Source organism: Bos javanicus, chromosome 16 (genome assembly GCF_032452875.1).
Source record: "Bos javanicus breed banteng chromosome 16, ARS-OSU_banteng_1.0, whole genome shotgun sequence".
NCBI lineage: Eukaryota > Metazoa > Chordata > Mammalia > Artiodactyla > Bovidae > Bos > Bos javanicus.
Window position 1 is genome coordinate 80,996,822 of NC_083883.1, and position 21,919 is coordinate 81,018,740.

The 21,919-nt window shown below is 64.3% G+C and overlaps 1 protein-coding gene across 4 annotated transcripts in view; it reads right to left on the minus strand.

Annotated features, from left to right (window-relative positions):
- The window catches only part of LGR6 (leucine rich repeat containing G protein-coupled receptor 6), an 86,786-nt gene that overhangs the window by 4,418 nt on the left and 60,449 nt on the right, over positions 1 to 21,919 (minus strand). For 2 of the 4 annotated variants that reach the window (XM_061381750.1, XM_061381753.1), the window contains 11 exons: positions 21,609 to 21,680; positions 9,617 to 9,685; positions 7,946 to 8,017; positions 7,715 to 7,786; positions 6,949 to 7,017; positions 6,132 to 6,203; positions 5,278 to 5,343; positions 4,463 to 4,534; positions 4,015 to 4,086; positions 2,543 to 2,668; positions 2,068 to 2,219 (listed from right to left, as the gene is read on the minus strand). In XM_061381750.1, coding sequence (XP_061237734.1) covers positions 2,068 to 2,219; positions 2,543 to 2,668; positions 4,015 to 4,086; positions 4,463 to 4,534; positions 5,278 to 5,343; positions 6,132 to 6,203; positions 6,949 to 7,017; positions 7,715 to 7,786; positions 7,946 to 8,017; positions 9,617 to 9,685; positions 21,609 to 21,680 — 914 coding nt within the window. The remainder of the gene's footprint in view (positions 1 to 2,067; positions 2,220 to 2,542; positions 2,669 to 4,014; positions 4,087 to 4,462; positions 4,535 to 5,277; positions 5,344 to 6,131; positions 6,204 to 6,948; positions 7,018 to 7,714; positions 7,787 to 7,945; positions 8,018 to 9,616; positions 9,686 to 21,608; positions 21,681 to 21,919) is intronic. The other 2 variants (XM_061381752.1, XM_061381751.1) reach the window with 2 other exon arrangements.

A 21,919-nucleotide genomic window follows, 5' to 3' on the forward strand; every position in this document is an offset into this window, starting at 1 on the left:
TTGTGGCCCCTCAATTCTAAGTCTAGGCTCTGTGATTCTGCTCGTCTGAGAAAACAGGGTCAGAAAGGCAAATCCCTTGTTAAAGAGACTCCGAACATGCTGGATTATTTCCCTGCTCACTCTTGCACTGCCTCAGACCAGGGCCTGCAGCATCCTGGGGTGGACGTCTCAGGGGCCACAAACTCTTTAAGAATACCGAAGTGATAAATGAATGCTGTAAACCGTTTTATAGTTTATAAAGGCGAAATCCTGTTTTAAAGTGATAATTCATCACTGGAAGAGGTTTTTTTTTTTTTTCCTGGCTGACTGGCTTGTGAGATCTTAGTTTCCTGACCAGGGATTGAACCCGGGTCCCCGGCTGTGAGAGCTCAGAGTCCTGATCATGGGATCTCGAGGGAACTCCTGAAAGACTTTGTCTTAAGAACAAGAATCTGGTTTCTGGAGATGGGCTGGGTGAGGTAAGGGAGCCAGATGGCCGCTCCCTTGGGTCTGGGCCAGGCCAGGCAGGCAGCTGGGTCATACCAGTCCCCGCCTCTGGCTCAGGGCTGGCATCCTGCGTGGAGCCTCGCTCCTGCTGCAGGTTGGAGTCGTCCTGGGAGGCCGGAGGCCGGGAAGTGCCCACAGCCTGGCGGTCCACCCCTCGCCACCTTTCCCACTCTGCAAAGGAGCTTGGGGATGCCTAAAGGAAGCGCGGGGAAGCCGGAGGGCTCCGGCCAAGGTTGGAGGTCATAGTAAAGCTACTGACCGAGGCGCTAGTAAAGCTCCTGTGGCTGCGGCCCCTTCTCGGCTCTGTGGACCCTCGGGAAGGGGACCCTGCCCAGCTCCCCTTACCATCCCGATGCCTGTGGTTTTCTAAGACTTCAACCTGGTGGAAAGTTCCACCTCGAGGAAGGCAGGACCCCTGTGGGCAGACGGCAGATGCCACACTGCCCTTGGGATGCATCTGCTGGGCCAACGCCGGCCGTACACTCGCCCGGGAGGCTCTGCACCTACCCCCGCCCATGCTGGCCTCTGGGGCTCCTGGCTACATGCCTGCATGTTCACGTCTGCATGTTTACCTCTGAGTAGGACCCTGGGCACATCTGCGGTCTCCCCAGTCTGTGGGGTGTGAACACTGCTCCCGCTTTAAGGATGAGAAACAGAGGGTCCGACAGGCCTGCAGTGGCCCAGCCCGTGAACCGTCTCATCCAGTTAGAACCCGGCTCTGTCTACACTGTCCTGCCCGGCTCTGTCTACACTGTCCTGAGCGTTCTCCCACAGTGGTGGTGGTTTAGCCGCTCAGTCACGTTCGACGCTTTGTCACCCCATGGACTGTAGCACTCCAGGCTCCTCTGTCTGTGGGATTTTCCAGTCAAGAATACCAGAGGGGGTTGTCATTTCCCTCTCCAGGGGATCTTCCTGACCCAGGGATCGAGCCCATGTCTCCTGCATTGCAGGCAAGTCCTTAACCACTGAGCCTCAGCCACGGTTAGACCTGACTCTTCTGCTTCACTTCTGCACTGACATACTGTGAGGAGGGAGCCCAGCCCTTCCCTCCCCGCCCGCCCCCGGATTCCGCCTGTGCTCTGCATCAGGCTGCTAGCCAGGGAGGCCCTTCTCTCTGCCCATCATCCGAGAGCCCGCCCGCAGGCCGTCCTGTCAGGGTGAGGGGCCACTCCTGCAAGGCCAGAGCACTGGGGTCTCCGAAGTCGCCGGGGAGACTTGCCGGGGCGGTGTTTGGCTCTGGGAATGGCATGAGGAGTCTTTTCTCTGGAAGCAGGCTTAACTGAATTAACGGAACCGCGCTTGGCTGTAGCTGATGGAAAAGGGCTGCCTGCTCTAAGAACACCCTGCGAAGTGGGAGTGGGGCGCCGTGGGCGCACTGTGGCCCACAGGGTGTGTGGACAGGCAGGGCTGTGACAGGCGTGGCCCTGAGCGCCCGGGGCTGCAGAGGGCTCACGGACCCCTCCCCAGGCCTTGGAGACAGGCCTGGACAGAGGTGGTTCCCCCCAACCCCGAGCCCTGCAGCACTGCCGCCCCCTCCCGGGCCTCCTCCCCGCCGCCTGCGTCCCCACGTGGGTCACTCACAGCGGCTCTCGGCCCGGTCGGCCAGTGTCCGCCTGGGAGGGTCCTGGGCGTCGGGGGGAGGGTGCTGGGGCCCCCGCAGCCCCGAGGCTGTGAAGAAGCCGGGGCAGCCGCTGTAGGCACAGCACTGGTAGGCGTAGGGCACCTCCAGGGTCCTGGGGCGGGGAGACAGCCGCCCGAGCCAGATCAGGACTCCGCCCGCCCTCCACCTGCCAGGGCCCCGAGGGCAGCCTCCTGGCTCCTTCCCGTGCCCGGCTGCCCCTCCCACCCCCTCCCCCCTCATCTCCAGGCCCCGACGCGACCCAACCAGGCAGGACGCCTTCCCCTCATCTTACATCTGTCCTCGCCAGGGTCCCCCAGGGCTGGGGTTGGGGTGAGGACGCTACCCAGGGGCTTGGTCTGGGCCAGACTTGGGGCCTGTAGGCTGCTCCTGGGGCGAGGCCTGGGGTGCCCCCGCCCTGGGGCCGGGCAGCCTCACCTCAGTCTGGGGAAGCTGTCCTTGGGGAAGGCCTGGGACAGGGCACGGTTCCCTCGGAGCTTCAGGTGCACCAGGCCCCCCAGCCCGGCCAGGGGCAGCACGCTCAGCTGGTTGCCCGTCAGGTCCCTAGACAGCGGACGTGACCAGTTTCCGGTCAGCGGGAGGCTGGGGCAGGCTGTGCTGTGGCATGGCCAGGTGCCCAGGCAGAGAGGCCATGGACGCCGGGCAGAAGCAGCGGGGCGGCAAGGGCGCTGGCCTGGGCCCACCTACCTGTGGGGCTGCTGGAGGGGCGCCCCGCCACCCCCCCGGGCAGCACCCCTGCAGGGCCCACCCTGTCCCATCGGAGCGCCGACTGCTCCCCGAGGGGGTCCCCCTGCTGTGCTGGCCCCCGCCCCCTGCACCCCGAGGACCCAGGGGCCAGAGCTGGGAACAGGACAGACTGCCCACACACAGGAGTTCGGCCACCTGCTCTGTTTCAGAGTCAGCTTGGAGCCAGAGGTGAGGATGCCCACAGCTCCCCCGGAGAAACATTAGAGGAAGCCAGACATCCACACCAGACAGCGCGACCACAGGCCACGTGGCGTGGAGACCGGCCTGGGCTGGCCAGCAGGAAAGCCAGCCCGCCACTGGCTGCCCGTGAAGCCAGGGCGTCACGTCTGCCTGAGCCCCAGCAGCCTCATCTTTCAGATGAAGATGCCGCCCCCACCGACCAGGGGGATGAAGATACCGCCCCCCTCCACCCACTGACCAGGCGGGTGCATATACCACCCCCATCATTGACCAAGGGGATGAAGATGCCGCCCCCACCGACCAGGGGGATGAAGATACCGCCCCCCTCCACCCACTGACCAGGCGGGTGCATATACCACCCCCCTCATTGACCAAGGGGATGAAGATGCTGCCCCCACTGACCAGGGGGATGAAGATACTGCCCCCCAACTGACCAGGCGGGTGCATATACCACCCCCCTCATTGACCAAGGGGATGAAGATACCACCCCCCCCACTGACCGGGGGCTGCTGAACAGACAGGCAGGAAGCAGGTTGGGAGAGTGGCCTGGGGCCCAAAGCACGGGGCCATGAGCTCTGGGGACCCTGAATCCCGGCCCCAGGAGGGAGGGCCCCCACCTGGGCGCACCTGTGCGGTGAGGGGCAGGGCTGCTGGGTTGCTGGCGGACATGCCTGAGGATGCAGTGGAGAGCCTGCGCCGCTGTGCGTGGCGGCCCCCAGGACCTCTCTTGCGCTGACGCACATCCCAGTGCTTTGGGGGACCCCCACTCTGCGGCCCCAACCCCCGCGTTCTGCCCCCCCCCCAGCCTGGGGCCCGAGGCAGCGTGTGACCTCCAGGGCTCACAGAGGGGGGCTCCTTACGCCAGAGCTGGGTCCCCCGATATGTGTCCCACACCCACAGCGACTCCCCTGGGCTGGGCCCTCCCCACCGCGGGCGGCACCCAGGAGGAGAGCCGCACTCACAACTTGACCAGGGAGCGCAGGGTCGAGAAGGCCTCAGGGTGGATGGATCGGATGGCGTTCCAGCTCAGGTCCCTGTGTGAGAGAGGACGTGATGAGAGGGGGCACACACACGGAGGACCCGTCGTTCTTGCCCTGGGGCGCGGGTGTGCTGGGTGCTCACGGGGTGCGGGGGTGCAGGAAGGCCCTACTCAGAGCCATCACAGGGAGGCGGGCACCCTACTCACAGGGGTCGCGGGGAGGCAGGCCCCCTACTCACAGGGGTCGCGGGGAGGCGGGCCCCCTAGTCACAGGGGTCGCGGGGAGGCGGGCCCCCTAGTCACAGGGGTCGCGGGGAGGCGGGCCCCCTAGTCACAGGGGTCGCGGGGAGGCGGGCCCCCTAGTCACAGGGGTCGCGGGGAGGCGGGCCCCCTAGTCACAGGGGTTGCGGGGAGGCGGGCCCCCTACTTACAGGGATCGCAGGAAGGTGAGCTCACGGAAGGTGTCGGCTCTGACTTCCCAGATGCGGTTGTGCTGGAGGCCGCTAGGGCAGCAAGAGGCCTGCTGAGCCCAGGGCCAAGGGCTTCCTGCCCCCACCCCACACACTGGGAGAACGGAAGGACCCAGCTGGCAGAAGTCACCAGAATTAAGGGAGCACAGGGGCCCCCGGCCGCCTTGGGTAAGAGTCGGTCAGGAGACTAAACTACAGGCCATCCCTGTGGCTCCAGGGCAGTGAGTTTCCAGGGCTCCCCGGGGCCTGGCTCCCAGCCCTACTAACTTCACCGAGGGCCCTCCAGACCCTCTTCCAGCAGCAGAGCCCAGCAGACCGGTGTCTGAGTGAGAGGTGGACCCTGGGCCTCGGGATAGCAGGACCCACCCTGCCTGGCCCCAGGGTGCAGAGACAGCGGTCTGCGGGCCCCGCGCTGGGGACACAGGAGCTCGGAGAGCCTGTGACGGGGTTCTGTCCTCGTGGATCCTGCAGCGCAGGTTCCCTCCTGGACACGAGTGTGCGCATGTGTGCGTGTGTGTGTGTGCACATGTGTGAGTGCGCATTTGTGGAAAACGAGAGCCAGGGCCCCTGCCGGCCTGCAGCCGCTCCCTGTCCAGCCCTAATCACCACCTCACTTTGTTCCGTTTGAGCCCCGAGTGGCCTGAGACACGTTTCAGCACCCGCTCCGGGGCCATCACCCGCAAGTTCTGCCTGTCCCGGCCCCACCGAGTCCCCAGCTGGGGGCGGAAGGTCCGTGTGCCTGCCAGCCCCGCCCTCGGGCCCTGCCTCACACTCACATCTCCTCCAGCTTCTGACACCCACGCAGGCTGGGCAGCCCCTCGATCCGGTTGTGAGACAGCTCCCTGGGGACAGGTGGGGATGGTGAGGGGAGCCGGCCACCAGGGACACGGCTGGGCAGGCTCCTCACCCCGCCCGGGTCCTCGGGACTCCCCTCCACATTGTAGGGGCGGCGAGGGCCGCTTCATCCACAGGAGGCCTGGGGGATGCAGCCAGGGCCCAGGGTTGGGGCGCAGGAGCTGAGGGGGTGCTGAGGCGCCGGCAAGGCCCACATGCTGCCGCGCCAGCTGGCCGAGGCTCAGGCGTGGAGCTGATGCCCTTGGGGATCCCTTGGCAACCCCTCATCCCGCTGAGGCACAGGAGGGGACAGGACCCCCAAGGACGCACCGCCTGTTGGTGGCAGGCTGGACCCCATCTTGAGCCGGGGGCGGCAGTGAGCACCCAGGCCCAGCGGGACCCCTCGCCCGTGACTGAACACTGAAGCACCTCTGAGGTCCCGGAAGGGCGCATTTTCCTTCATGGACTCGGAAAACTTACTAGAACCACTCCAGAGGGACCTGCCAGGTGCCTCCCACCCTCCAAAACGTCCCCAGGTGACAAGCAGGAGGTCAGGACCACTGAAGGGAGAGCTGGGCCTTGCCTGGCAGGAAGTGGCGGAGCTGGGCCTCAGACCTGGTCTGACTATGATCACCCGGGCTGCTCCCGGAACTGGGAGAGGCGGCCCGGTCACTCCTGGGCAGCTCTCTCAGCCAGAGCTCCCCCACCCACCAGGAAGAGCAGAGAGTGCCCCAGGGGCGGAGGCCGGAGGGGCTGGGCCGGGCCACGGCCACGGGGAGGGCAGGGAGGCACTCACAGGACACGGAGCCTGGACAGCTGCTGGCACATCCCCGGGGGCAGCCGCTGGAGCCCTGCGCGGGTCAGCGTCCTGCAAGGACGACAGGCCTGCACCGAGCCGCCTCCGCTTGGCCTGCTGCTGTCTGGAGCTCGGCACCGACAGGAGTTGGGGCCCAGGGCGGGGGTGCCTCGGAAGGAGGGGGCCGTCCTGCAGCCACACCCCCACCATGCCCCCCAAGGGTCCCCATGTCCCCACCACACAGGGGCTGGACTCTGCAGCCCGCGTGGGGCCACGGACAGGTGTGCACGGAAACCCAGCCCATGTGGGGCCGGGCACCCCAGCCCCTCGCCTGTGCCCCTGTGCCCAGAGAGCTGGTAGGGAGACCCGGGGAGTAGGGTGGGGCGGGCAGGCTGGGCACCACTGTCCCGAGAAGAGCTGAGCCAAGGGCATCCTCGGGGAGCACGCCGTCCCTCAGGGGAGCTTCCAGCTCTGGGGTCCCCTGACTGCTTGGCCCCTCTCTCACAGTGAGCGGGGTGCCCGCTAAGCTCTGAGGACCCCCCACACCCCGACACTACAGGACCTTAGGTGGGAGCCAGGGGGCCAAGGAGGTGGGCGTCACAGCCCTCCGCCCCTCACAGGTCCTCTGCGCTCCTCCGTGGGTTAGGGACTCTGAGAAACCCCAGGATGGGAGTGGCCCCCTCCCCCAAAACTGCCTGCCCTGCCCCTAGCAGAAGCGGTGTGGGCCCCTGGCCAGGCTGGAGCAGACGGCCAGACCTCGGGGAGCCTAGTCTGGGGGATCTGGGGGCTGAGGGTGTGGTGGGGGGCATCCACTCACAGGCTCTCCAGGCTGGTGGTACCTCTGAGGTCTGGGAACTCCTGGATGTCCGTGGCGCCATTCAGGGAACTGGGGGCAGAGCATCAGAGGCCAGAGAGTGAGGTCGGCATCCAGGGGCCCCCCGACCTCCCACCAGTGACCAAAGGGCAAGGTCAGCATTCAGGGGGCCCCCGACCCCCAGCCACTGACCAGAGGGCGAGGTCAGCATCCAGGGGCCCCCCCGACCTCCCACCAGTGACCCTGGACCTTCTGGTCCCGGGGGAGGCAGACGCCCAGGAGGCCAGGTCAGCTCCATCCAGCCTGGCCCAGGTGAGGCCCGTGGGACCTGCCCCGTTTCAGAGCAGTGGCCTGCGTGCTTCTGGGGAAGTTCTGGCTACAGAGGCTGCTCCCTGGAGCCGGGCAGCGGGTCTGCCCGAGGGTCACTGCTGGTACCCTCTGCACCGGACACCCCAGCCCAGGGGCCATACGGCCCGCATGGGACAGGAGCCCAGCAGGGCGTGCGCTGCCCGACCCAGAGGAGCCCTGGGCTTGCGCCCAAGCAAGAGGGCCTGGGGCCCAGCGCCAGCCTCCAGGTGAGGCTGGGGGCGCGTGAAGGTGCAGCCTGTGCCCCACAGACTCGGGGCGGTCCCAGGCTGCCGTGTGCGCAGTGTCCCGAGAGAGGCTCTCTGAAGACCCACACGTGGGGCGCCCGGGGGTCGAGGCCGAGGCTCCGGGGCCACACAAGCAGGATCCCGACCGGGGGATCGAGGAGGGGGTGCCAACTCACAGGGTGTGCAGCCCAGGCAGGTGCTGGAATGCCGACCGCCCCACAAACTGGATCGGGTTGTCATAGAAGTGTCTGCAGGACAGACAAGATCTTCGCTGCCCTCCCAGCAGGCGAGGCACATGTCCGCTCCCCCCGCCCGCCCTGTTGCCCCCAAGACCGGGACCAGCACACGGGGAGCACCCCCAATCCCACGCGCCAACCACGCCGCCCCCAAGGGGAGCAAGGGCTCACATGGTCTGCAGCAGAGGGTTCCCCAGGAAGGCCTTCTCTGGGATGGCCCTGATGTTGTTGTTATGGAAACCCCTGGGGGACGACACAGGCATCAGGGAGACCCCAGGACGCCCTCCGGCAGCCAGACAAGAAGGCTGGGGCCAGAAGGACGCAGCCGGGGACCCCGGGGACCCCCTCCCGTCTCTTCCATCCTTGGGAAGGAGAGCCAGCAGGCTGGGGGTGGGGGTGAGAGCGGAGAGGAGCAGGCCTGGATCCCCGAGGGCAGAGCTCTGCAGGGTCCCCGGGAGGGCACGTGGGGAAGCACAGAGAGACAGGGGCTCCCGGAGGAGACGCGGGCGCCAAAGGCAGGCGGGCTTGGTCTCAAGGCCATGAACTGGGGAGCAGACCCACGGAGGGGAGGGCCGGGGTGGGTGGACACCCATGGCTGAAGAGGAGAACTGGTGGGTGGAGCCCCCACCGAGTGCCGGGCTCTGGGAGCCGGGAACGGCAGGTCTGGCGTCCGGGATAAGCGTCCAAAGTCAACACTGGACTGGGATGCACGGTCCTCTCTGAACTGCCCCGACACCCTCAGTCACTAAACTGCCCCCTACCAGTGCCCGCCTGCCTGCCGAGTTCGTGCAGGGCCCCGCGGGAGTCCGCCCCTCTCATGTCTGATCACCCACTTCTCGTCCAGGGCTGTGCTGAGCCCCGAGGGCCAGAGGTCTGAGCCATGTCCTCAGGCCGCCGTGGATGGACAGACACACACACGCCCGGGCTGCTGCTCCTGGTGCCCCGGCCTGCACACCCCGGAGCCCCACGCCCTCCCCAGAGCAGTATCCCTCATCTGGGGCTCCGGGCCCCGAGGACAGGCAGCCGTTCCCCTGGGCCCTGCCCCACGGCCCCATGCCCACCGCCTGGCACCCCTGCCAGCGTTGGACTGGGTGAGGGTGGCGTGAACCTGGCACCCAAGGTCACAGGTGGCAGCGGGGCAGACCCTGCGTGGGCTGGGGGCTCGGGCTCCGGCTCCAAACCTCTGCCGCCTGAACCGGCCACACGCAGACCCCGGCCCGCTGCCTGGTAGCCGCTCCCCACAGAGGCTGCCCCCCAGCCCCGGGCCGCCCCTCCCCGCCCATCTCCCGTCAGCCTTTCCGCCTTCGTTCTCCCTCCCTGATCGCCCCCTGACCACACGCAGCCTCCAAGGCTGACCTCAGGCCCGTCAGCCGGCAGTGCCCTCTGGACACCAGACCATCGTCGCTGAGGAGACAGTCCAGGGCTGGACCTACACGCCGGCCCTGAGCCGCCCTGTCCTGCCCTGAGCTGTGTCCTCGGGGGCCCGGGCACACCTCCGACCGTCTCACCCCAGCGTGCATCCAGCAGGCACCCTGCAGAGCAGGTGCTGAGCAACCCATCCGAGACTAAGACAAGCTGGGCTCGTCGTCACCCCCGGGGGTGGGAGCTGAGGAGGGGCCCCAAGGCACAAATGAGGCCCACTCCCAGGCCTTCCAGGCGGGGCCAGCCTCGGTCTCCCAGGCCGGAAGGGCCCAGCTCCCCTGACGACCCAGCTGGAGACGCTCCGGGCCGAGCAGTGAGGCCTGTGACCCCTGACCTGGGGGGAGGGGGTCACGACCTTGGGAGGTGAGGGCCTGGGGGCCCGCGGACAGAGGACAGCCCGGACCCCACAGTGGTGCTTACAGTTCCTGCAGGCGGCCCAGCGTCTGGATGGCCACGGGGAACTCGTGCAGCTGGTTGCAGTTCAGGTCTCTGGAAAGGAGGCGGGCGGTCACTGTGGGGGGCTCCCGGGGCTCGGGGCCCAGGAAACAGACGCTGGGCTCTGGGTTGGCTGAAGGGAGGGCCTGCCTGGCCACAGATCCGTCTGCAGGAATACTGTGCTGATACGTAGAACCAGACCTTCAGGAGGGCCCCGGGCTGAGAAGAGAGTCTCAGGCCTCAGGGACAGTGGCGGCTAGGAGGGGCCCGGGAGCAGGGGCAGGTTAACACTGCAGCTGCTGGGGCGGGGGAGAGGCCCTGGACGCCCCCCGGGCCCACCCCAGCCCCGCGCTACAACCCAATCCAGAAAGGCGCTCCCCCACCATGCAGGGAGCCCGGCTGGCCCGCTGCCCCGCGTGGGATGATGGCCTCGGGGGTCCTGCTGATGGCCAGCACCCAGGCCCCTGGCCCCGGCCCCGAGTGGACGCCCCGCCACTGGGCGACGGGCACAGGGGTCCGCGAGAAGTCATGTGCGTCATTCACACCACGGATCAGGGCTTTGGGGGGCGTCCACGGGGCAGTGACGAGACACTCCACGTGCCTTTCCTCACGAGACACGCTAATGTCTGACAGAGACATTCTCTCCAGCAACTGGAATGCAAGCTCCTGAAGGCACAAGCTTTGCTCTTTTCCAGTTGAAACCCCAGAAGGGCCCTGGCACAGAGCCGCGGCCAGCAGACCTGTCGCCTCCACAAGTGAGTCAGGGAAAGGTGGAGACGGCGCAACCAAGAGACACGCACGGACTGCCCGGAGGCACCCGGGCTTGAGAGGCACCAGCACACCCTGGGCGGCGCCCTCGGCTGCTGGGGCAGGAGGCTGGGGCGGGCCCCTGGGGGCTCGCTGCCCGGGCCTCACACACTTCCCCGGACTGAGCAGTCCCAGCCCTCTCGCCAGCCTCTGGTCAGGAATTTTGCCAGGAACGGCCTGACAGACAGTGGGAAAGGCATGTAAACCAACCGGCTGTGTTTACAGAAATACGTGGGAGAATAAAAACGGTGCAGATGTCTGAAAGATTCTGCAAACCGCACGCCAGAGGTGGCCTGCGTTTCCCATCTGGACGTCTACGCAGCTTCGAGAACCTGGGTAGCTGCCAAGCCCTGCTTCACAGGGGGCCGCGCGGACGCTGCCTCTGGTCTAACTGCCCAGGAACACCCCTGCCAGCTCTCTGCCCCCCAAGGAACCAGCTCGGGGCGGAGGGCATTTGCTGCCGGCCCGAGACACACGGACGCCCACCCGGGCAGAGTGGGTGGCAGCGAGGTGGATGGGAAGCGCCGTCTAGACAGCAGGCCGAGCAGCTGCGGCCGGATGTGGTGGGTCCTGCCAGCCCAGGTGCCGGCCTGTGCGGACGGAGCTGCAGGCGGCGGGGGCGCAGGCCAGGTGCAGGCACAGGCGGGTCTTCGGGGCAGACAGGTGGGTCTGCAGGCTCCATGGGTCATGGGCCTGGTCCAGGTGTGGATGCAGGCTGGACCTCAGGCGGAGAGCGTGGTCTGCAGGAGGTGGGGGGGAGGCGGGGCCACGGCTGAGCAAACGGCACTGTTTCCAGGGGAGGCAGGGGAACGCACGCTGTCCGGCCTGGTTTCTCCCTGCTTGACGGGATCCCCAGACACCCTCGCCAGCTCCGAGCCTTCCCCTGCGGGCTTGCGGGCACTGCTCGCGGTTCACCCGTATTACGGCCAAGGGAAGGCAGCACAGGCACTGGAGAAGGTTCCAGACCACACCCAGCGTGGCCTGGCCACGGCGGGGACCGCTGCGTCCACTCCAAACCCCCGTCCCCTCTGTCTGCAGCCACACTGCCCAGGGCCACAGCCACCAGCCCCGCTGGCCGCACACGTGCGACACGTTCGCAACGTGGAGGGTTTCGTGCTCAGCGTCATGGGCCACACTCCAACTGCGCGGTCACGAGTGCTGGCCGCCGTGTCAGCGGCCCAGATGGGACCTCCCCACGGCCACAGGAAGCTCTGTCCCGCATCCCCGTCCCTGGTGATAGGAGGCGCGGCCGGGATCTCGGGGTTCCGGCTCCCCGCGGTCGGCGTGGCCACAGGGCTGGTCCTCCCCACAAAACCAGGAGAGCAGGCTTTACAAAGCACCCAGCCTGCCCCGTGGCCTCCCCCCACTTCCACCAGCTGGAGGCCAAGTGCCAGAGCCCTGGGCACGCCTAGGCCCCACGCCACCACGTGGAGGAGGGCCGCCTGCTGAGGAGACGTGGCCCCCACCCTCAGCGACAAGCACACGGTCCAGGAATAAAGTCCTAAACTCCTCCCTGGTTTGCGCCGCGCCCTGGGCCTTGGTCTACTGGCGGCCGCTCCTGGGCCCTGCGCCGACCCAGCGTCACTCCAGGGCTTGCCCTCGAGTCTGGGGCCCACTGGCCAAGTTGTTGCTGTTGCTGTTCAGTCACTAAGTCTGTCCAGCTCTCTGCAACCCCACGGACTGCAGCACACCAGGCTTCCCTGTCCTTCACTATCTCCCGGAGTTCGTTCAAACTCATGTCCACCGAGTTGCTGATGCCATCCAACCATCTCATCCTCTGTTGCCCCCTTCTCCTCCCACCTTCAATCTTCCCCAGCATCAGGGTCTTTTCCACTGAGTCGGCCCTTCGCATCAGGTGGTCAAACTATTGGCGCTTCAGCTTCAGCATTAGTCCTTCCAATGAGTATTCAAGATTGATTTCCTTTAGGATTGACTGGTTTGATCTCCTCACAGTCCAAGAGACTCTCAAGAGTCTTCTCCAACACCACAGTTTGAAAGCATCAATTCTTCAGCACTCAGCCTCCTTTATGGTCCAGCTCTCACATCCATACATGACTACTGGAAAAACCACAGCTTTGACTAGACGGACCTTTGTCAGCAAAGTGATGTCTCTGCTTTTTAATATGCTGTCTAGGTTGGTCATAGTTTTTCTTCCAAGGAGCACGCGTCTTTCATTTCACGGCTGCATCACCATCCACAGTGATTTTGGAGCCCAAGAAAATAAAGCCTCTAACTGTTTCATTTACCCCCTTCTATTTGTCATGAAGTGATGGGACCAGATGCCATGATCTTAGTTTTCTGAATGTTGAGATTTAAGCCACCTTTTTCACTCTCTTCTTTCACTTTCATCAAGAGCCTCTTTAGTTCTTCTTCACTTTCTGCTGTAAGCGTGGTGTCATCTGCATATCTGAGATATTGATACTTTTTATATTATTATTTCTCCCGGCAATCTTGATTCCAGTGTGTGCTTCACCCAGCCCGGCATTTCGCCTGATGTTCTCTGCATATAAGTCACATAAGCAGGGTGGCAATATACAGCCTTGACGGACTCCTTTCCCTGTTTTCAACCAGTCCATTGTTCCACGTCCGGTTCTGTCGCTTCCTGACCTGCATACAGGTTTCTCGGGAGGCAGGCAGGTTGGTCTGGTTTTCCCATCTCTTTAGGAATTTTTCAGTTCGTTGTGATCCATACAGTCAAAGGCTTTAGCATAGTCAGTGAAGCAGGTGTTTTTCTGGAATTCCCTTGCATTTCCTATGATCCAACAGATGCTGACGATTTGATCTCTGATTCCTCTGCCTTTTCTAAATCCAGCTTGAAGATCTGGAAGTTCTAGGTTCACGTACTGTTGAAGCCTAGCTTGGAGAATTTTGAGCATTATTACCAGCCTTAGAGATGTTTCTAAAGTGGGAAGCAGAGGCTGTCACCCTTCCAGACGCTTGGAGAAGCCTTCCCATGACTCACAGAGCAGCGTTCCGTGCCTCATGGGCTCCGACCCCTGGAGTGACCTTTCAGCTCCACCAACCGTCTCACCTGGTGGAGTCTCCCCTTCCCGGTACAGCTGCGACCCCTGGGCCCTCGGCCCGCACCCTTGCCCCACACCTTCAGGGCTCCCAGCCCTAGGCCCCCTTGGAGGGCTACCTCCTGAAGCCAACCCTGTCCCTGGGTCAGAACAGCTCACTCCCTCTTCCGGAACTTTTCTGGTGTTTTCTCTAGCAACGCGGTCAGGTGAGACAGGAGAAAATGCTAGTGGGGTAACACTGTTGATGAGACGGTGGCAACTGTGGTCGGGTTCGAGCTGCTCCGCCGTTGCAGGTCATTTCCCATGCCAGGCCTTCAAGGCAGCTACTGTTATTGCCTCTGTTCTGCAAAGAGGAACATGTGCAGAGGGAGGCCACCCCTGACAGCAGCTCGAGGAGAGGATGCTCGGACTGCGGCCCTGGGCGCGTGCGTCCAGCACGGGGCTGTCCTGGTTCACAGCGTCCTCCTCCTGGTTCATACTGTCTGCCCGGGAGACCAGAAGCCTGCTGTCATCAGGAAGCAGACGGGATCCCCTGTGGGCTTCCGAAGCCGAGGCACCGGCCGTGTGTGCGATATCCACCGTCAGGGCGATGGTCTGACTCCCTGGGCCCTCGGGCCAGTGGTGACCTGAGGGCTCCTGAGGACTGAGCCTGCCTTCCCTGGTGGAAGGCCGATTCCTCTGTAGCCGGTGATTCACAGGGCCTTAAACCTCAGCTGGAAAACTCCTGAAGGCTGTGGAGTCCATTCTCTTTAATGGCCTGGAATCAGCCACAGCCCAGAGCTGTTTCGTCTGCGGCTCCTGGAGCCGGGTGCAGGAGGGGAAGGGCTGAGGTTAAAGGGAGCTGGTTCCCACCTCCAGCCAGAGCTTGGTCTGGAAGTGCAGCTGTCGTGGCTGGTCCTTCCCCTCGTCTGCTCATCCAGCCAAGCCCAACAGGATGACAGTGTTGGCGAATGTGGCCAGGGATGCGCCAGGACTGCCTCCCGGGTCTCCCTCCGTCCGCTGTGCAGCAGTGGCCGCTCCTGGAGTCCACAGAGCTGCACTGTGGATTCGGAGCAGAGCTGGCGGGATTACCGTCGCCTTGTCCAGCCCCAGCATTTTACTGATCAGGAACTGAGGCTCAGAGAGAAGCTGTGGACCTCTGCCCATCAGAGCAGGACCCCGAAGCTGGCACTGCTCTTTCGGGTCCAGGCTCACACGTCTCGGAGCTACCCAGAGTGCGTCCCGCTGGGCTCCAGGAAGCAGGGCCACAGCAAGGCTTTAGGGAAAGTGGGAGAGAGGGTGAGCAGAGGGGTTCTGGCTTCCCCAGCTGCTCGCAAGCAGGTCAAGGTAGGTGCCTGAGCTGGAGGCCGGGTCTTCTGTGCGTCTTCGTCTCTGGAGCAGGTGGGAGAGTGCCGATCGCCGGGGGCCAGCAGCATCCCCTGGGCCAGGCGCTGACCTCTGCTGGGCTTGCTCGCCACCTGCTCCTCCGGGGACGCCCACTGCGCGAGGGGCCCTGTTCACCAGGCCCAGAGCGTGTAGAGAGGGCTTCTCTCCTGCTCCCTCTTCCTGGACACGAGGCTCCGGAGCGGAGGACAGACCCACAAGTTGGTCTCCACTTTCCACAGTCGTCCAGAGGTTACCATCATTAATGGGGCTTCCGCTGACATTTTTACTCTCAAGGCTAATGGTAATCGCCAGATGACAGACAAAGACGCGTGGGGGAACGTGGGGGAGCCCAGATGTTTCTGAGGCTATAAACCCTGAGCCCCCTTCATCCCCACGGCCAGGATGCAGGGCGGCCACACGTGGCGAGCGCAAGCACCTCTGCACTGCTGAGCCCGAGCCCCGAGCGACTCCACACGCTCGGGGCACACGGGCGCAACTTCAGGACCGACAGGAGCGACTCCACACGCTCGGGGCACACGGGCGCAACTTCAGGACCGACAGGCTGCTTTCCTGTCTAACAGCCTGCCTACCAGGCCACCCATCAACAAAGGCAGCAGTCAGCACATCGTCCTCCTTTCTACCGAGAGAGGAACTCGCCCTTCCGCCTCCCTCCACCTCCGCCCTCTTCTTTGCCAGAAAGACACCCCGGACTGTCCCTGACGGGGTAGTCCTGCTGACCGTAAGGGAGCTGCTGTTCCGACACCGAGGGCCCATGCTGCCCTGCCCTCAGGAGGGCCCCGAGAAGCCTCGACTGGCAGAGAGAAAACACTCAGCAGGCCAGGGGTCATCCCTGGGGTGCTTGGCGCTGGGGCTCCACCTCTGCCTGACGCCTGCTGCCTGCGTGGCAGCCGCTGGTGTTTCAGTCACCGCCTCGTCCTGAGCATTCCCTTCCCCGCCCCCTTGGGCTGCGGGCGGACGACCACCCGTGGGCGACAAGCCTCCTCCACCTCTGGGTCCTCCCAGGTTATTTGCATCAAGGTTTGCAGCCTCGTTACATTCTCACCACCTTGCCCAGAAAAGCCCTGGGTGCTCTGAGATGTGATGCTCAGAGAAGGACCCGGCTCTGTAGGTGAAGGCGGGTGCCCGCAGCAGCACCCCTCAGCTGGACCACCAGGACACGGGGCCGTCCGTGCAGGTCACAGTGGAATGCAGCGGCCTGAAGAAGGGGCCCCGAGGCCAGGCCGCAGTGCGTGTGGGAGGGGACCCCGAGTCCGGCAGGGACGAGGGACCACCCGCTGAGTGTCTCTCCGAGCTAGACGGTGTGACGGGGTCGGGGCCGCTCCCGGGCTGTGGATCTTTAAGTCTGGTTCTGGCCTTAGAGCCGCGTAGTCTGTGACGAGGGTTATGACTTTCTGGTTCATAAATGTTCCGAGCCTACAGCAGGGGCCTGGCACACACTACACACCCAGCAGCGTGCACGGAGCCAGTGAACTGAAGAAGCAGAAGAGAGGGCGGTCCCCGCCTCCTTCCCGTGGGCGCTGGGGGCCAGACCTCAGCCCCCCAGGCCTCTCTCCACGGCGTCCTCCGGAAACCTGCAGCCCAGCGGTCTACAGGCCCTCCTTCAACCACCTCCCCCACCCCACTGCGGACCAGCTCGAGCAGGGCCTGGGGTGCAGGACCCACGGGGCCCGCAGGCTGGCAGGGGAGCGGTGATAAGCACGGTGGCCATGGCTGCCCCAGAGAGAGCAGGTAGGGCTGCCCTGCAGCGGAGAAGAATCAACCGTCGTCCTGGGTGGGACACAGGCGGACACATCAAGAGCTCAGCTTTCTGCCTGTGAGGAGTCATTAGTGGTTCTGGGGAAAAGCCAGAGAAAAGATGTTTTATATGAACAATAAATTCTTCCATGAGCCACAAAACCCCACAGATTTGCAGCTAATAAGCCCACTGCTGCTGCTGCTGCTAAGTCGCTTCAATCGTGTCCGACTCTGTGCGACCCCAGAGACAGCAGCCCACCAGGCTCCCCCATCCCTGGGATTCTCCAGGCAAGAATACTGGAGCGGGTTGCCATCTCCTTCTCCAGTGCGTGAAAGTGAAAAGTGAAAGTGAAGTCTCTCAGTCGTGTCTGACTCTTAGCAACCCCATGGACTGTAGCCCACCAGGCTCCTCCATCCATGGGATTTTCCAGGCAAGAGTACTGGAGTGGGTGCCATCGCCTTCTCCGAATAAGCCCACAAGCGTAGGTGACTAAGGACTAGCAAAGGGAAAGCTCAGTGTCCCCAGGTTTGGCCTCGGGCAGCCGCGGGCTGAGACTGGACCACAGGCAGGGCACTCTGGGTGCCAGCCAGCGGGCAGCGGAGCAGACTGAACTGTAGCCCCCAAAAGACAAGTCCGAGTCCTCACCCTTGGAAGCTGTGACCTTACTTGGAGAAAGGGTCTTTGCAGATATAAGATAAGGACCCTCTCAAGAGTGCTGGCTTATCAGGGCGGGCAGCAGAGTCAACAAGGTCCTCACCCAAAGAGGAGCCCCAGGACGCCTTGAGAAGCGGACGCAGAGACTGCAGGGAGCGCCCACCAGCCCAGGGACCTCAGGGACCTCAGCAGGTGCCGGATGTGAGGGGCTCCTGCAGATTCCGCTGCAGACCCCTCAGAGGAACCTCCCCCTCCAACCCGACTCCGGACCCCCTGCCCCCTGAGCTGTGGGGAAATACAATTCTGGAGTTGTTTTTAAGCCACAAGGTTTGTCTAATCTGTTACGGCAGCCACAGAAAACTAGTCAGTGGCTGTGCCCAACCTGCTGGGCATCCCTGTCCAGGCATGCCTGGCTCCCAGCCTACAGAGGAGGTGATCCCGGCTCAGGCGCGGGGAACACTCTGCCTGCGCCTTCTGACTCAGTGCAGGAGGGAAGCGGGGAGGAGGGAGGGAGGAAATAAGAGTAAGTAACTACTGGGGGGAAAGGCGCATTGCTGTCCATCTGGAGCTACAGGGACAACAGGCTGAGGCAGCCAGCGTAAGAGAGCACCAGAGTTCCAGGCTCTGGGAACTGTAAGACATCTCCCCACTTTCCACCTGTGGGGACTGAGGCCCCCACAGCCCAGGCGACCTGCACATGGCACATGCCGACGGCAGAGCAGGGTCTGGACCCCGCAAGGACCTCCGTGCAAAGCCGCCTGGGGGCTGTCCCTGGTCAAAGCTGACCATCGGGCCCAGAATGGGGAGGTTCAGTCAGTTCAGTCCCTCAGCCGTGTCTGACTCTTTGCGACCCCGTGAACCGCAGCACACCAGGCCTCCCTGTCCATCACCAACTCCCGGGGTTTACTCAGACTCATGTCCATGGAGTTGGTGATGCCATCCAGCCATCTCATCCTCTGTCGCCCCCTTCTCCTCCCGCCTTCAATCTTTCCCAGCATCAGGGTCTTTTCAAATGAGCCAGTTCTTCGCATCAGGTGGCCAAAGTATTGAAATCTCAGCTTCAGCATCAGTCCTTCCAAGGAATAGTCAGGACTGATTTTCTTTAGGATGGACTGGCTGGACGTCCTTGCAGTCCAAGGACTCTCAGGAGTCTTCTCCAACACCACAGTTCAGAAGCGTGAACTCTTTGGTGCTCCCTGGGATGTGGCTGGATGCTTTCAGGGCCCAGGCCAGGCCGCTTTGGGGCAGAGTCTGCTGGCCGGGGTGGTTTCAGGGACGAGAGGCAGAGGACCCTTTGCCTGGCGGCTGCTGTTGCCGTGAGAACGCTCTGCGAGGCAGATCCTGGAAAGCCCGCGAGGAGGCGCAGCTTCAGGCCGTCCCCCCAGACGTCTGCTGGGCGCTGGTCCTGGGCGAGAAGCGCCGTGGCCCCAGCCCCTTCACGGGGGTGGCCCGGCAGCACAGGCACTGGGCTACTCTGATTCGTTCAGTGAGGCGAAAAGAGGCCAGAGGGCGGCGACGCGCTCTGAACCCAGGCCCCTCTGTCCTCACAGGGCTGCAGTCGTCAGACCCCAGACCCAGGCCGGTGGGGGCGGGCTCAGCTGTGAGCACGGTGGTTAGGCCTCTTCTTTCTGAACAACTTCAGCTTTCTAAACAAATTCACCGGTAAGTTCAGCCGGGCCTTTTAGGACTTTCCTCAACAGTTCTGCAGGGCATGCCGGGGCCTGCAGGCATGGTTTCCAGACACTGACCTCAGGGCCTGACAACATCCTCGGAGAACCTCCCTTTTCCTTCTCACTGGGCCCCTGGCAAGTCCAGGGACTGGTCTGAGCTCAGGGAGCTGGCACTGAATGGAGCGACGTGCCAGGAAGCCAGAGGCTTGGGGTCCACTGTCCGTCACTTATGAACTACAGAAACCTGGGCAGCTTGCCCCGAATCTCTGGATGGGTCTGGCCTGGAAAGTGGAGGTGCAGGACTCCGGAGCACTCTGACCTGGATCTCCCAAGGGGCCGGCACCCTCACTGTGGGAGCAGAAAGGAGGCATGCATGCAGGATGGCGTCTGTGCCTGCTGCCCGCAGCCAGGCTTCCCTGCAGGCTCTGCACGGTGAGGTGGCCTCAGGGAGCCAGGAGCCAGTTCCCACAGCCTGGCCCGTGCGATCAGACTCCCCGAGCAGGCAGGGCCTGCGCCCCCCAGTCTGCGGGTTTCGTCCTGCCGCAGGAGGGTGGGCAGGCAGCCCCGGCCCCCACCCCGCCCTGGTCTCCTGGTGCTGCTGTTCTGGCATAAAAGAGAGTGTGTGCGTGTTCATCTCACTCGTGCAGGTGAGAGAATCCAGGGCCCACAGGGCAGGGGGCTCCTGCTCTGGTGCCCCAGCTGGCAGAGGAAGACCCGGGTGGGCGGTGGAGCCCAGGGCATCTGGCCTCCAGAGCAGAGGTCACAACAGAAGCAAGGTGGTCAAAGGGTCCCCGTGCAGTGCTCGAGCCATGCGCCCTGGTGTGTGTGGGAGTGTGTGTGTGGGTGTGTGTCTGGGCACCTGGCCCTCCACCCCTCCCCGGGTGGAAGAGCTGGGGGCCGCTGTCTCTCTGGAGAGGAGCCCACAGCTCAAGCCCAGCTGCAGCTCGGGCCAGGAAGCGTTGGTAGAGGGTCTAAGTGGCGGAGCCTCGGCCCTGCAGAGAGCCATGCACAGACGCCCCAGGGTGACCACGGGGCTGCAGAGCAGGCCACTGACGCAACAGTTCAAGGTCTGACCTCCTCTCCTCCTGCTTCCAACCTCCCCCTCCACCCCCCACGTCTGGCTGTCTAGCCGGCCCCCCAACAAGCACTCTGGGCGACAAAGGACAAGAACACACCCTCCTTTTCAACGGGAGAGCAAACGTTGGAAGGAGAACTCAGTTCTCAGGGATGGGGTGGGAGGGTGTTGAGCTCACGGCTGGGGTGGGGTGCAGGGGCGCTGGTCCCCGGGGGCGCCAGCTCCAACAGAGCCCCCACGGCTCTCCTTCAGTCCACATGCGCCTGGAAGGTCGGCGTCACTGTGGGTGAGACACTGCAGGCCTTGCTGCCGGGCGGTCCTGCCCCTGCAGCAGGTCCCTCAGCCGGTCCGTGCCCTCCACAGAGTGGGTGCAGGCCCCGGGTCTGTGCGGCAGGCTGGCTCCGCTGCAGATGAAAGGCAGATGGGCGCCACCCGTGGCTCTGAAGCCCAGCCAGGCAGGTTGAGCCCAATGCCCTGCACTGCCATCCAGGCTCATTGAGAAAGAATCAGGCCGCCGCCCCGATGGTGAAGAAACCACCGCTAGCTGGCTTTCGAGAGGGAACGCACACCCACCATGGCCCCCTTCCCAGCCGACTTCCCAGCAGAGCTCCCCGTCCACCCACCGGCCAGGCAGACACAGGCCTCCCCCGACGCAGGCGCCTCATGGCTCCAAACCTGCCTCCCAGCTCCAGGTCCCCGAGGGAGGGGGCTGTGGGCACGGTAGTCAGGGCTGCTGGCTGCCTGCCCCCACCGCCCAGGGGCCGCTGGCACCGGGCACACAGCAGGCAGTTCACACGGGGCCCAGAGTCTGGACCAGCTCGGGACCTGGGCGTGTTTTCTCGGTCAACCCCCAAGGTCTGCTCTGCCCACGGACAGTAAGTCCAGGACCAGCTCTGCAGATGCCCACAGCCCAGCATGGCGACCGAGGGGCCTAGACCATGCTGGTCAACTGTCCACCTGCCCCTGGCGGCCAGCCGGGCAAGGCCGGCTCTCCTGATCACAGGCTGGTGCAGCGGCCCTCGCGGGAGGCAGGCTGGGGTGGGCAGCCCTGCGCTTCGGCCCCGCGTCCCATCCACTCCCCGCAGCCCAGGCTTGCTGGTCCCAGCCTGTCTCCTCTGCTGCTTGGATGCGGGAAAGCCCTCACCTCAGGAATGAGGCTCCGTGTGTGGGGTGGGGTGTCGGGGGCAAGAACATTGGCCCGTGAGTCGGGGCTCACTCTTGGGACCTCCCAGGCCTGGCCCCGCTGTGGGTGACTGAGATGCAGCCTTCCCGGGAGCCGTGGGGTGGCGGGACCGCAGAGGGGGCGCTGAGGGCGTGGGCACGCTCTGGACAGAGCTGATCCAGGACGTGACATGGGGTCACGCGGCCTCCCCAGAGTCCACAGCTTGGGCGCTGACAGGCGCGCCCCACTCCATCAGCAGCGCGCTCCCTCCCCAAGCCTTCTGTCTCCAGGTTCAGGGCCCTCATTCTTCCTGCTTCTCCTCAAAGCCCCACGTCCATCTCAGATCTCGTGGGCTTTGGTCTCCCTGTGGGCACAGCCCCTCCCCCAGGAAGAGGGGGGCGCCCTCTGAGAGGGACCCTCCAGGGAAAGGCTGCACCCATCGGGACTCGGGCCGTCGGCAGCACTCACAGGGTCTCCAGGTTCTGCAGCCCCTCGAAGCTGTGCGCCCCCAGATGCTGGATGCGGTTGTTATGGAGATGCCTGTGTGGGAGGAGAGGCGTGTCAGGGGAGGACCCAGGGCCACAAGGCGGGGGTGGGGGACGTACGCTGTCAAGCAGGAACAGCCAGGTCTCCAAGGCTGGAGATCGCGGGCTACACTGTGTCCGCTTCCTGTCAAAGGAAAAAGCCAGAGGCGTGGCCTCGGGCGCGGGGGTGGTGAGTGTGGGAGAGACTCCCGTGGTCGAGAGCAAACTGAAAGTAAACCACAGCACGTTCTCCCA